Here is a 15,735-nt window from a genome sequence, read left to right as displayed (position 1 = left end):
TCAGAAAAACCAGTCGTTGAAACTTTGAATCTTACGGAAATTTTTTTTTTTTTTAACTTATTCGACTATAACTCCTCCCTTTCATTTTGTTTTTGTCTTTTTCATTTTTTTCTTTTTTGATCTCTCTTCTATTGGAAAAATTGTATTTAAGCAATAAAAGAAGATCGATTGTTCTTCGAAACATGTTGTAACTATACTTTCTTTAAATGTTATTTGCTTCATTTTGGATTTATATCAAGAATGAAAAAAAAAAAAAAAAAAAAGATTCGAACAAACACGTTCCCAGGATACAACGAAACCCAGTCTCTTTGTTATCTCTCATTGTTTTTGTACTAACAAAAAGAGATCCGAACACTAAGAAATTATGCCCAAGAAAAGGAGAGAGAGAGAGAGATTTAAAATTTTTAAGACATCTATGATTTTTCAATATATTTAAAGGGTTTTGAAAAATCTGAACTTATAGAGTGATTGTGTCTCTTTGAATAGGCACCATAATTATTAAGGGTTCTTGTTAGATAATCACACCCTTCTGGAATAGACAGTTGCAAGAATCTTGTTAGCCTACTGTCAATTCTATTTGACTCATGGTCATACCTATTGACAAGTCATTACGTGGTTAAACCATGTTAACCCGCAATTTTGACCACGATCAACCACTCTAAACCACCAATCAACCTGATCGTCTTTTTGAGGAATTCCTTCAAAAAAACATTTGAAGTTTATAAAAGTACACAAATAGTTTAATAATACAACTACTTAACAAACCTTTTTTTGAATTTCAAACTTTTAGAAAACTTTAAAATAAATCATAAACAATATAAATTACTTTTAGGTAAATAAATATTATAAATCAAAATTAAATAAAAAATTTCTAACATCTTCTTCTTCTTTGATGGAGCCATTGGAATCGTTAGAAGGATGATGAGAGTGCCGATCTCCCTTCTTTCTTCTTATATGATCTCTTCTTCCTCTTCTTATGGAATCACCTGAATCAATAGAGCCACCAAAATTGAAGGAAGGATGATAAGAGTACAAGGGTTAACAAAGATACTCTTTGACATAGAGTGCCCAAAATAAATTATTAAATTTTAGGGCCCTAAAAGTATAAGGGCGCTTAGAATTCTTCCATGTATCAATAAAATTTTCCTTAAAATAATTCTCTCTCACACACACAATTTAAACGAACTGATATGATTCGGCGAGTAATTGAACATTTTGGTAAGAGGAAGATGATCTTAGACTCTTAGTGGGTTGTCGACCACAGTGAATAATATGTTGAGATCAACCTTAAACGAGTGAAGAGTTAAAGATGTTGGAACAATGCGAGGTTAAGATAAATGCATCCAAAGTTTGTCTTTGATTCTCCTTCTACTTCGTGATGCCTCAAAATGGGCTTGCATACTTGAGAGTCATGCTTCAACGTTCAACCTATTTGCTTCTATATAATTTCAACAACCTAATTTCAGAAGTGATGGTTTTTATCTTTCTTCGCACACTTTTAAAAGAGGAATAGATAGGCTTGGTGTAGGTTAATGCATGGTTTAAAAACCCAATGCCATGTCTCGACTCACCATCCATCGCAACTCACATTGTCCGAGTCATGTCATCTTGGATGAGTCAAACCATTTAAATCGACTTAATTTTTTTATATTAATTTTATTTATTTTTGAGAGATACTATTGTCACACCAACTTTTGCTAATGTCACCTCAAAATGTATGTTAATCTTTAGTGATTTACATGTGAGTTAGGGTGGTGTTAGCAATAATTGGTGTGCAAATAGAATCTCTCTTATTTTAAATATTATAAGGTGGTAAATAGAGGGACATATAAAAAAGACTAATGATAAAATGACTCATTAAAACAAATGCAGTCTGTATGCTTATGTATCTAAGAGAAAGATCAATGGTACTTTGGTGCACTTGACATGCTAACCATGTACACATTGAGTATGGTTTTTCGAGTCAAATTATCACGACTCATAAAATAAATCGTATTATATATCCAGAACAAACATTTAAATGACTAAAAATTAATAATTTTATCAAAACAATTAACTTGGCCTAAGTTATATAAGCTCTATTGATATATTCAAATATCACACGAGTAATCTCGATGTGTCAATGTGATGGATGATTCACATTGACTATCTCACCTAATAGGCTGCAAGACTGGTTTGAGTCATCTAGGTCTCAAATGACTCGGATAAGTTTTTAAACCATGGGCTAATGGAATAGAGTTGGGCCTATTGAATGATGATTGAGTTTGATTTTTAGATATTGGAGCCCATACATAATCCCACCACAATAAAACTTGGGTCTAAGTCTATATCTTAAAAGCCAATGTTTTAAGAATCAAAACCGACCAGACTAAGAATTTGTCAAATTGATGGGAACTAAGGGTGTGTTTGATTGCATAGAAAATATTAATTGGTAAATGATTTTCAAAGCAAGTCCTTTTCTACTGTTTGGGCACAACATGAAATTTTTTTGTTGTTGTTTGAAATATATAAAAAATATTATTTTAATTTGACTTTTGTAATAATTATATAAAAAATAATAATAAAATCATTTTTTAAAGAAAGATTTGGATTATTACACTCCAATTTCTTAAATTATTAGAGAACTATTATTGGCACCACAAATTTGGTAGAGAGCTATTATTGGTACCTTACATTTTAATTATCCCACTTTCATAAATTATTTACCGCAACCCAATTAAAGATTAAAACACATTCTTCAAACATTACAAAGGTTTGGCTCAAATTATAATCTCAACATTATAACACTCGTTCAAAAAAATTTAGTAGTTGTTTATAATTATGATTAGGCTCATATAAAATCCTAAACTAAAAAATTGATCAAATCTAGCAAATAATGAGATAGTTTCTTTTGTCACCTTAACTTTTACTTATCATTATTATTTTTTATTTATTTGGGGTGTAATCAATAAAATTTGGGGTGCCAACAATTCTCTAACTTTATTTATAAAATAAATATTGAAATAATTTAAAATTAATTATTCAATCAAAATTTACAACAAAAAAAAAAAAAGGATTGATTTAGATTTTTTTTTTGTGATAAAAATAATTAATTTTTAATAATTTAAATATTTATTTTATAAAGAAAATTATGATTTTGTTTGATTTCAATTTTTTTGTATTTTTTTTTGTTTAAATTTATTTATAAAATAATTATAGTTTTTTTATATTTATTTTCCGTGTGCTAGCAAATCGTTTTCCAAGGGGAGGGGGGTAAGAAAATGATTTGCCGTTAATGAAGAAAAATCGAGGATGTTGGCAATTGTTTTCCGCGCAAATTTAGAGTTTTTGACACATCAAACACTGAAAAATTATCATTTTCTACAAAACTTCAATTTCTCCTTAATTTTTCGTGCAGTCAAACGTACCCTTAGTTCAATTTAGTTAAATTAAATTATATTAATTACAGAGATTTTGACATATATATATATCCTAAGTTACATTTTTTGTTTCGTTAAAGTTGACATAAATGAAACTTATTTCTTTATCCAATTCTTATCTTGAAAGAGAAATTTGATAAATAAATGGGTCTAATAACACTACTCAAACTTAAGGGTGTCAATGTGTACTTAGTCATTCGATTACCCAAATTTTCTGGGACTGATTCGATTTCAGATTCACCATGATGGACCCAAATATTTTTCAGTTCAATTTTGCGTAACCATATGAGGGATCTGATCGGACCTATTAAGAATTGGGTGTTCAACGGTTACCTAAAGAAGAACCAATAATGGATTTATTTTAATTGCAACGAATTTATAAAGAACACCAATTCATGAAAACAAATATTAATCAACTAATCTACTTTACTAAAATCATAATAAAAACAAATGTAGTCTTAAAAAAAAAAAAAAAAACCCCATTTCCCTTTACATAGACCTCGATATATAAATTTTTGAGTCCTTCTCAATCTCAACAACAAACAAAAAATTTAGATCCTAATTTTCTAAGGTTCTCTTCTCGAAAGTTTCATTAGCATTCGGTATTTTTCGTCCCTCATTGGACACTCATTGCCTTCTCTCTCTCTCTCCTTATGAGTTCCCAAGCCTCTCCACTCATTGCTAATTGGTTTTGAGTTGGACCCCCAAATTTATCATGATATCAGAGCACCACAACAGATACTTGAATTCTTGCACCATGTCTCTCCCTTCTCCAACAACTAATATTCATCACTATCTTCCAGTGAAACTCATTCCCTCCAACTACCTTTTGTGGCATTCTCAATTTATGTTAGTGTTTCGTGGCTATGATCTTATTGGTTACATTGATGGAATGTATCCTTGTCCTTCTCAATTTCTTTCCTCTTCTTCTACTAATGCTGCTCCAGATGCACCTAAACCCAACCCTGACTATTTTTCTTGGCAATGTCAGGATCAAATCCTATTAAGTTGGATCATATCATTACTTTTAGAAAGTGTTCGTGCTCAACTGGTAGGGATCACTATTTTATGGGTTGTTTGGCTTAACCTAATAAAGGGCATATTCATCCCACTCCAAAGCACATATTATGCAACTTAGGTTGCAACTCTAGTCGGTGAAGAAATGTACCTTATCTGCCATGGAGTATCTTTTTAAAGTCAAGACTCTTGCAGATAGTTTTGCTGCGGTTGCTCGACCCGTTAGAGAAGATGACTTGGTGTTGCATGTTTTGGGTGGCTTAGGCCCTGAGAATATACCTTTTGTCACTGCAATGACCATCAAATCTGATGAGATTTCTTTCACAGATCTCCAAGGTTTTCTTCTTAGCCAAGAAATCCACTTTTCCCTTTTTGACATGTTTCACACACCAAACGGACCTTGTGAGGAATGTTGGTAGTTGATGAGATGAAATAACTTGATGAACAATACGAAGTGACAGATGTCCCAAACGTTGATGCCAACGATCTATATAGTTGAACCGTTCCACCATGCTAACCTTCAACTTGATTGAAATCACTACTTTATGCAACTATATAGTTGCACGTTCCTCCACAAAAGTACTAAGGTCTTAATGTTTATTTTGTGAGAGACGAATATGGAGCTTGTATAACCCATGAGAACTTGGCTCGTGAAGTACCTTCCCCATGGTTCAATCCTTGACATAAAAATAATCACGATGAAAACCAAAAGAGACATTATTATAATGAGTGAATTAATTAACAGATAACAAATTCTTGGTAATGGATGGAACGGGAAGAATATCGTTCATCTTAAACTTACGCTAAGATGATGAAAGGTGCGAAGAACCAATGTGTTTAATGTCCAAACCTACTCCATTTCCAACCTTTAGCTGATTAGAACCCATATAATTCGAGTGAATAAAAAGATTAGCCAAGTCAGTTGTAACATGATTAGAAGCACAAGAATTTGGGTACCTACAATTATCAAAATTGCTATGGGCATTGAATGCAGTCATTGCAGAGTTATAGTCGAAAGCTTGAAATGATTCTTTGAATCGATTGCGGCATTGAAGAGCAGTGTGGCTAAGATGATTGCATACTTAGTAGGACACACGTCAATGGTTGTCACTGCTTGGATGCATAAAAGTAGTAGAAGGGGGGTTATGACCACTCCCCTTACCACGACCACACCCATGACCATTGTAGCGATGGTTTAAACGACCTCTATTTCCATTGCTCGAGGTTTGCTTAGTGGTGACTTGAGTTGAGACAGACCCAAGATCAAGAGGGGTAGATGATCTTGGGTAGCATCTTCGGCCAACTAGATTTCTTGGCTAAGCAACGACAACTATTCATGTATGTTTTGCCAAGTATACAATCTTCTTGGATCAATTCATATCTCCACGTGCTTTGGCCCAGTCCAACCCACATGTGTGGGGGTGTGTTGAGTTTAGTCTCACATTGGACACTCATTGCCTTGTCTCTCTCTCCTTATAAGCTCCTGGGCCTTTCCACTCATTGTCAATTGGTTTTGACTTGGACTCCTAAAATTACCATTCAATAAACAATGTTCTAGACAAAATTTTGTTTTATATGGTTAAAGAGTTTCAGAATGTGCTGATTTTTTGTAAGGATGATCTCTATGGGGAGTAGATTATCCTCACAAAAAATGAACCCACTCCGAAACTTTTAACCCCATGAAAAGTGATTACAAACTAATGATAAAAAAATTGACGGTCCACGATTCTTCAACTTATAAACTAGGGTTAGAAATTTTAGAATGGGCTGAGTTTTTGTGAGAGTGATTTCCTCACCATATAGATCATACTCACAAAACATCGACCCATTCCGAAACTTTTAGCCCATATAGGACAAAAAGCTTTGTCTAGAATTTTGTCTTTTGAATCTGACCCTATACAGAAACTAAGATAATTGAGCTTGCCTTCTTAATAAATAATTTCCACAAAAATAACCAGTGTCATACATAAAAACTAATATTTTATTTTAATCAACGAGTGTTGGGTGCAATGGCCAAAACAAATATCCCTCCAGGAAGGGAGAGGTATTGAATTCAAGCCCTCTCATTGGCCATCCCTTTGGATTTATCCCTTCTTACTTGGTATGTATGGTTTGTGGGGTATTTGTATGGACTCAGGGATTCGGACGAGATATGGTGCTCTAAGAGGCCAATTGCCTCGTCCTTACTATCGGCTAATTGATCTAGAACACTCATCATTAAAAATAAAATAAGAATACTATATTACTTTGTTTTTTACTTTCCATCAATTAGTGGATGGAAATACCTATTCACTCATGTTGATATTGACCTACCAATTCATGATAATTCACCAACCCAATAGCTCAAAATATGAAATTTTCTCAAAATATTTTGAAATCTCAATAATAATGAATATGATAAAAGAAGATTTATCATTTTATTTGGAAAAACATTAAGCAAGTTGCATTTTAGGTGATATGTGGAGATCGCGCGTGATCCAAATAAGGAAAGACAAGGGGTATGCATACGTTAAATGTGCTAAGATGGTCAATTATATGCTAAATTTTATTTGCGATTAAATATATTCATGTATTAACTACAAAAATAAATTTTGCAAGCATTGTAAACATCCAAGTGCTTGTATTTGATGATCGTATCCCCTTGTAAGCAACACCCTATTTTAATGGAAAAATTCTTAAAGGACCCTCTTGGAGGGATTTTTTTTCTAAATAGTCCTTAAGTTTTCAACGGTTGCTTAGTAAGACAATAATTAAAAAAACGTCGAGTTTGACAACAAATAAAAAGTGATGAACTCGACAGTATGTAGTGGTGAGTTCAATAATAAATAAATAAATGTTGAGTTCAACAGTAAAAATTATGAACTCAACAGTACGAGTGATCATTAAGAAAGAAAAAAGTTTACTAAATGTCCTATCTAGCTAACGCGCAAAACTTAGGGACTATTTAAAAAAAAACCCCTGACTATTTAAAAAAAAAACCCTTCCGTGTGGATCCATTAAGTAATTATTTCTATCTTAATTCTTTATGTATTGTTCCTTATATGGTCCTTATAGATGTAATGTTAGACTACTATTGTAGACATCTCAAAATTGTACAATAATTTCAAAATTGCACAATATGTTAAGATTTCAAAATTTGTGGACAGTCTTTAGCATTGAAGATCTGCAAGTTGAAACTGGGAAAAGAAGTAAAATTTAAGAATAAATAAAATATATTTCATAGGAATAATAAAAAATATAAATAAGAAAATAAGAAGAAAAAATGAAAAAGAAAAAGAAAGAAAAAATGCAAGCCCAGACCAGACGTTGTTGACCCACCCACCCACGCACCCACCCACCATACGTTGTTGACCCCTTCCCCCATTCACCATATCTTGGAAGGGAGATTTGCTGTTTCGGAAGTGCTTTAGTTTTACTAACTTTTCGGTACATATGGCGTCGTGCCATTGGTTCTTCAGCTTATCACATAACTTTCAAAACAACAAATCTTCCATATCTTGTCACAATCATCAAATCTCACGCTATCACGCCTTATCAAACCCACACCATACGTTGGTCCAAATATGTGAAAATGAGTAATTAAAGATAAAAAGGTAAAACATATATTTAATAATAGAAAATAATAAATAATAATAAAATATAATAAAAATGATAAGAAGAAAAAAAAAAAAAAAAGAACTATGATGAATGCACACAGTCTTGATATGCCGCTGACATGGCAAGGGCACAAAATCACACATCTTTTTCTTATGGGAAATGTCCAGCAACAAACATTTTGGCGAAACATTTTTCAAAACATGGGTTAGAGGTTTTGGAATGGGCTGATTTTTGGTGAGGATGATCTCTACGGTGAGGAGATCATCATCACCAAAAATCAACCAATCCAAAACTTCTAACCTCATCAAAAATGATTTACAAAAAATGGACGATCCACGATTTTTCAACTTGTAAACTGGGGCTAGAAGTTTTGGAATGGGCTGGTTTTTGGTGAGGATGATCTCCTCACTGTAGAGATCATCCTCACCAAAAATCAGCCCATTCCAAAACCTCTAACCCATGTTTTGAAAAATGTTTTGCCAAAATGTTTGTTGCTGAACTGGACCCTTTTCTTATATATCCCGATGAAAATGATCTATGGCTCTGTGTCTTTGTCACGTCATTCGCGTACTAAGACTGTGTGTAGTCATCACGACTCAAAAAAAACAAAACCAAAAAACAAAATGCATACGAATGTCCACCCTTACGCTAAGCATCTACATGAAAAAAAGGGGTAGATTTGACACAAGTTTGGTCAAATTTTATTCACCTGGTGGCAACTAGGGCTGCCAATGTATCGGATCATACCTGAAATTTGATAACTTCGGGTTTGGATCGATATTTTGGACTCCGATAAGATTTCGATCTAATATCTTATTATATCTGATCTGGATCAACTATATCACAATCCAATAATATGTTAGAAAGTATATAAATTATATTATATATTTGTTGAGATATATAAAATTTATTTAAGTTTTGTATATAAAATCGTATTTTGCCCGATTCGATTGTTACGATCTAAAAATTGAGACCGATAAAAAAAAATCGATCCAATACTCATCGGATCAGTTCTGAACTCGATCCGACCCTTATTGGATTGATACCAAATTGATCCCGATATGATCCAGACCCAATCCCTTGACAGCCCTGGTGGCAAACTCCCCCCTCCCCCACCACCTCCTCTCTACCATATCTTACCTAAGTCCGAAATGAAAAAAAAATGTTTAAAAGTTAAGAGTCGTGCTGGGGAGACTTCATTTTTCACTGCATTGACAAGGAGTCGCACATAACCATAGATGTTTTCACTTGTATCTCGAGGAAACACATCTATGGCCACCACATCAATGTAGTGTGAAACACAGTGAAAAACAACCTCTAGGATTTTCCTAAAATTTAAGAAGGTCAATATTTGCTTGCAATGGAGTAAGAATTCCCCATTGAAGAATGGTCTGGTCCCACGGTACTATTATACTTACTCAATGGTACAGTTGTACTCCCCCTTATGTAAGTCTAAAATGGAAAAAAGTAAAATTTAAGAAAAATAAAAATACTTGTAATATATAATTATAATTAATAATATAAAAATAAAAAATAAAAAATAAAACAATTTTAAAGATTAGTCCCGGGGCACATGCAACGCTGGCACATCACACTTATTAGAATTGTCTACTTAATGAACAACTTTCAAGTTAATGTAAAGAGTCCATTTTTGTTTGATAGATTGAATCAGACCTGAAATTCCATATCTTTGATTTGGATCAAGGATTTGAGTTCCAATAAAGATCTGATTCGAATATCTATTAAATTGATTTTGGATTAACCATGTTTGAAAGGATAAGGACCCGGTCCAATAAAATTTGAGAAGGTATGTAACTTATATTATAGATTTTAATTTACATATATAAATCATTTTAATTAGACTTTTCCTATGAACTTAGATTGATCCAATTCAGACCCAATCCAATTATTATTGGCTTAGATTTAGATCTGATTAAAATAAAAACCCAATGGAACAGAGGTCATCCAATCTGATCCGTATTAGACTGATCCCAAAATCAACCCTTATTTGATTCGGAGCCGATTAATTGATTTACAAATTTTTACTATCCATTGCTTAGGGGTCCCTCCAAAACTTGGTACAAATTTTCATAATTACTGCCCAGACAAGAATGTTTATTGAGTCAAGTCAAGTCAACTCAACTCAACTCAACTTGGTACAAATTTTCATAATTACTGCCTAGACTAGAATGTTTATTGAGTCAAGTTAAGTCAAGTCCACTCAAAATCTCTCCAATCAACTTAGGTAAGTCAAATAAAAAATGTTAATTTCTAAACATTAAAAATAGTTTTAATATTTTAATCCATTTTTTTGTTTTTTTCTCCATAAAATACTACAGATATACATGGAATAACTTGATCGAGTTAACTCAATGCATTTTAAAATGGACTCAGTTGATTCAACACATTGACACGGTGAGTTAGTTCCATGCCACAACCTCAACTAGCAGTCTAGCACATACCAATGTAACCATCATCCATCAGCTCATAGTAAGAGAGGAAAGAAAAAATATAACAAAGGAAAAGATGCCTTGTGTAATATTCTGTATTATACCCTTTTGTATTCTGTTGCTATATTTTACCTTTCTTTCTACTTTATTTATTTGATCTCAAATTATGTATATAAGAAGAGACACATACGTCAATAATGAATAATTGCTCATTGTCTTGTGAGCACTCTATCAAGAAAATTACTTCTCCTTTATGTCTCCATCTTCTTTTGTGTAGAAGTGAATAGTTTCCTGCCTACCAACCTTTTATAAAAGGGGAGTCCAATTACAGCCATGGTTGTCTTCCATCATTTTAAGTTAACTTTTCTAAACAGAAGTAAATATGGCTCAGACCAAGAAAGTGGTGGAAGAGGTTTGCGGTTGGTTTCGAAAATTTGACGATGGATCAATCGATCGCATATGGACCGGAACCCCTGATGTTGAGTTCTTGGTGAAACCTGTACCCCCTCACGATGAATTCATCGATGGTGTAGCAACACGTGACATCATCATAGACAAAAATTCGGGCAACTCGGCTCGAATTTACATCCCCGAAACAAAATCTGAGAACAATTTGAAGCTACCCATCATACTTCATTTCCATGGTGGCGGCTTTTGCATCAGCCATGCCGATTGGTACATGTATTACCACTTTTACACACGGCTCGTACGCTCGGCTCAAGCTATTTGTGTCTCCATAGAAATGCGGCTTGCTCCTGAGCATCGTCTCCCTGTGGCGTGTGACGATTGCTTCTCAGCACTACTTTGGCTTCAATCCATGGCTCAAGCTGAATTCATCGAGCCATGGCTTGAATATGCGGACTTCGAGCGAGTCTTCCTCATGGGAGACAGTTCTGGAGGGAATCTCGTACACGAGGTGGCTGCACGTGCAGGTACTAAAGATTTAGATCCGTTGAGGTTAGTTGGGGGTGTGCCTATACACCCTGGGTTTGTCCGTGCCGAGCGTAGTAAATCTGAGTTGGAATTAAAATCCGACTCAGTCTTCTTAACGCTCGACATGGTAGACAAATTCTTGGCCATGGCGCTGCCACTTGGCAGCACCAAGGACCACCCCATCACTTGTCCGATGGGGGCCAAAGCCCCGCTGCTTACGGGGCTGAAGCTACCACCATTCCTTGTGGTGGTGGCACAGAACGACTTGATGCGTGATACGCAATTAGAGTACTATGAAGCCATGAAGAAGGCAGAGAAGGACCTTGAATTGGTGGTTAGCCCGGGCATGGGCCATTGCTTCTACCTTAATAAGGTAGCCATTGATGCGGACCGATACACAGCTGAACAGACCGATCTCTTGATCACGAAGATCACGGACTTCATCAAGAGGCATTGAGCATGTGTTTACTATACACGATGCGCCAGTGCAACACTTTGTCAGTTTGGGTACTATTTTATGTATGTTTGAGTTGATTCTGTTAGTCGGGACTCATGAGTGGGAGAAAAGAAAGAAGTGAAGAAAAAATAAATTAAAGGTGGTGGTAGGATGGATTACTAATGGTATGAAGAATAAAATAAAATAATATATTAATATATTAATATTTTTTTTATAGTTTCCAAACTTTGTTGAGTTGACTTGATTTGATTTCGAGGTGACTCGACTCAATTTAAAAAAGATAATGCTGATGTGACGTCAAGCTGGAATCTCTTATTGCACTTCTTGACTTGAAAGTGGATAGGAATCATGTATGCTTTTCCACTTGTATCAATGTTTCCTATTCACTTTCACGTCAAAAAATGTGATATGAGATCTAGCCTGAGGTCACTCCAACAGAACTCTTTGGAAAATTAGCAAGTAAATTCTCCAAGTCGTTGAGTCAAATTGAAAAATCACCAACTTGAGGGAAATTTTTGACAAAGTTGCAATTGAGATTAAAAAATTGGTATTTTGTCTCATCTCGCCCTCACCAATATTGAGTTGACTCACTTGAATCATCTGATTTTGGATGAGATAATCTCTTTAACTTGGTTTACAATTATTTATTAGTCCATATTTATATGTAAATAGAAATACCTTTTTTGTTTTATAAAATAAAGTGTTTAATTATAAGATTATTAGACACAAGATAACATTTTTATTTGGGAAATAAATATTTCAATTAAAATAATAATTAATTTAGTAAAAACATATATAAATTCAATTGACTTGACTGAGCTTAATTTATTGACTTTGCTGAGATTTTCAAAATATTGTTGAATCATCTCAGTTGTCAAACAAGAAATGGTGAGAGACCATTCACATAAAATATCTCACTCGATCTTGAACAATACCGAAATGACTCGGACGAGATTTGAATTCATGTCTACAGATAAATGCATTAGATGTAACTCTAGAATTATTTAGGTGATTTTGCACAAAACTATCAGTGTTTTTTTAAAGGATTATAACACATCGATGGATTATGATTCAATATAGTTTGGTAGTGTACCTTGGGAGTGTTACAAAATGATTTTTTTTTTTTTTTAATCTCTAATTGATGTTAGTAAGGAACTAGGTTTTAACTTTGCAAAAATAGTTGAACCCTTTTATAATATAAAAAAGAAAGATAATTATATCAAACTCGTGCCATGAAAGGAACCTCAAAACCTAGGCAATCGATTCACCTTCTATATTATCTGGAAAAAAAAAAAAAGAATTTTCTTAACTAGACTGTATTTTCTATTCTTTAATACCATATTTTTTTTCATAAAACTTTTATTTATTTATTTATATATTCTTCCAACAACCAAAGACACATGGGATCCATCATCATCATGTAATGACATGTTTATATTTAACTGTCAAGTGTTTTTTTTTTCTCTATATTTTTGTTAGTGTTGGAAAAATAACCTCACCTTCTTTTCCTTTTCGTCTGATCCAATCAAGCAATATAACAAACACAAGCAATCAACCATGGAATTTAGGTGAAAAACCCTTCAAAGTAAAGGGAGAAATCACGGGACCAAATTCTGGATAATTTTCCATTATATGAACAATAGAGGGTAACAAAGATTTCTCTTTAGACAATGCTATAGGATATAATCATCAATAGAGATAACACTCATGAAATTCAGAACAAATATTCTCACCAACAATGATGGATTTCAATCAATTAAACAACAAATCTTATCCGACCCTTGAGCTTGTGAATTAAGGATTTCATAAACTAGAACAAATCCGACGAGATCGACATAATCTATGCTTGAATAAGGCAAGAATAGAGTTATTTTTACCCTCTTCTTCTTGGATGAATGTTTCTATAAAAAAGTGTTCTAAAAGCACACACAAAAAACTCACCAAAAGAAGAGGACTTGTGCTACTTGCGCCGACCACATAGGGCCTGTGTGGATACACCTCTCCGTGCAAGAGCAAAAGCTCAATCACTCCCCGCAAGAGCAAAAAACCTCTCCGCGGAAGAGCAGGTCTTTGAAGCTTCTCCACAAAGAGCAAAAAACCTCTCCCCGCAAGAGCAAAAACCTCTCCACGCCAAAGCAAAAATGTATCCAAACGTTTGCTAGCTCCCCGCAAGAGCAGAAGTCGTCAAAAAGCTCTATCCAAACGCAGTGATACTCTCTCCACAACCACTTAAGTGAAAAAAAAGGAAATTACACATACACCCTCATTGAATTACTCTATACACTCATCATCTTATTTTTTTTGCCAGATTTTTTTTGTTAGGTTCTAACCGAATTTGTTGTAGTAGGTATCCTACCGAATATCACAATAATTTCAGTAAATACATTTGGAGGTATTAGGATTACACAAGAAAATTTGTTTTGATTGGTCCTATCGAATCTGTTTTGTAATGTACAATCAGTACTTATCGAATCAATTTCGAAATGTTTAATAAAAAATTATGTTTGTTAGGATAACTATCGAATTTTCAAGAGACTCAGATTCCAATTAAAGAGAAAATCAAGTTTAATGCCCTTCTCCGAAAGTCAAGAACTCATTTCAACTGATCAAGTTCAAAACTCGAAGAATAGAAATCCTCACAAAGACTCTACGAGAGATCAAACACAATAAAGTCACCATTAAAACAACCTTCTTAGTCGACCACGTGTGAAGATCAGAGAAGAAAATTACACGCACGTCATTATTTATTTTTGTATTTGACTATTAATTAGAGGATATTATTGAGATTTGTATATATATTTTATCAAAATCAATAAAATATCATTTATAATCTTATTTCACGAATCTTAAGGTATATGGTGGACACGAGTAGCATGACTCAAAGAAAATCTCTTTCATTCTTTGATATGTTGGAGAGACCGAGGATGAGTGGGAGTATTAATTACCAATATCCAACACCACTTACACAACTTAAACACAAGAGAAACCTTTGACTTTTCTATACTTGTGGGACCCACCTCATACTAGGAGCGATTACCCACCCAACTGTAATCGAAACAAGATCTTCTGTAACGTAACAATCCTGTAGCACTCTCTCAACAGATGAGAAAGTGCCATGTTTAAAAATAATAATATCTCAATCCTCTATTGTTCATGTTTTAAATCTGATTTAGACAAACAAAAAAAAAAACTCAAAAATATTTTTTTTTTCACTGATCCAAGTCCTCGAAAATGGACGGCCACTAAACTCCTACAATTTGAATATTAAGTTTAATTGTACTGCTGATGTGGGGTTATTTCAGTTGTTTAAAACCCACTACAAGTTGCCATAGGAAAGTTGCGCCACATGAGATCTGCTTCCACAATAAACACTTGCTTTTTATCACTTGTAGACAAAGGAATGATAATTGCTTCTGTCGTCGAAGTTAAAATCAAATCAATCATGAGTAATTTTGGTATCCTGAGTTTTGGGCTTTTATGTATATAATGTAATTCATTTTAAGATCATAAAACAGTGAAATCAAATGATAAGTATGACTTATATAAAATCGATATTAGATTTTATTCTTTAAATTACAAATTTCCCTTGCATTCCATAAAATAAGATGTATTATAATGCTAAAGCCGTCAATGGATGCTTATTGGTTTGAATATAGTAATATCCGAATCCAACGGATGTTCTAAAATTTTATCCGAATTCGAATCTGATTATCTTATCGGATATCAGATAATATCCGATTAGAATTCGAATAATTTGTATATATAAAAAAATATATATAATTTTCCCTTATCCAACTGATTTTTCATTATTAAAAAAAATGTATTATATATTATATTATTTATATAATAAATTAATAAAATA

The 15,735-nt window shown here is 33.4% G+C and overlaps 1 protein-coding gene across 1 annotated transcript; it reads left to right on the top strand.

Annotated features, from left to right (window-relative positions):
* Positions 1–10,808: 10,808 nt before the first annotated feature.
* On the top strand, positions 10,809–12,112 carry LOC147386791 (strigolactones hydrolase CXE15-like). The gene has a single exon (XM_086421996.1). It carries the CDS (start codon positions 10,866–10,868, stop codon positions 11,871–11,873), a length of 1,008 nt encoding a protein of 335 aa, XP_086278122.1. The 5' UTR covers positions 10,809–10,865; the 3' UTR covers positions 11,874–12,112.
* The last annotated feature ends 3,623 nt before the right edge of the window (positions 12,113–15,735 follow it).

The sequence above is a fragment of the Akebia trifoliata genome, chromosome 14 (assembly GCF_017979445.1).
Source record: "Akebia trifoliata isolate Shusen 1 chromosome 14, ASM1797944v1, whole genome shotgun sequence".
Taxonomy (NCBI): Eukaryota; Viridiplantae; Streptophyta; class Magnoliopsida; order Ranunculales; family Lardizabalaceae; genus Akebia; species Akebia trifoliata.
This window is presented reverse-complemented; position numbering and strand designations above follow the sequence as displayed.

Excerpts from the sequence above, each read along its gene's own strand:
- LOC147386791 (XM_086421996.1), top strand. The coding sequence starts at position 10,866 with ATGGCTCAGACCAAGAAAGTGGTGGAAGAGGTTTGCGGTTGGTTTCGA.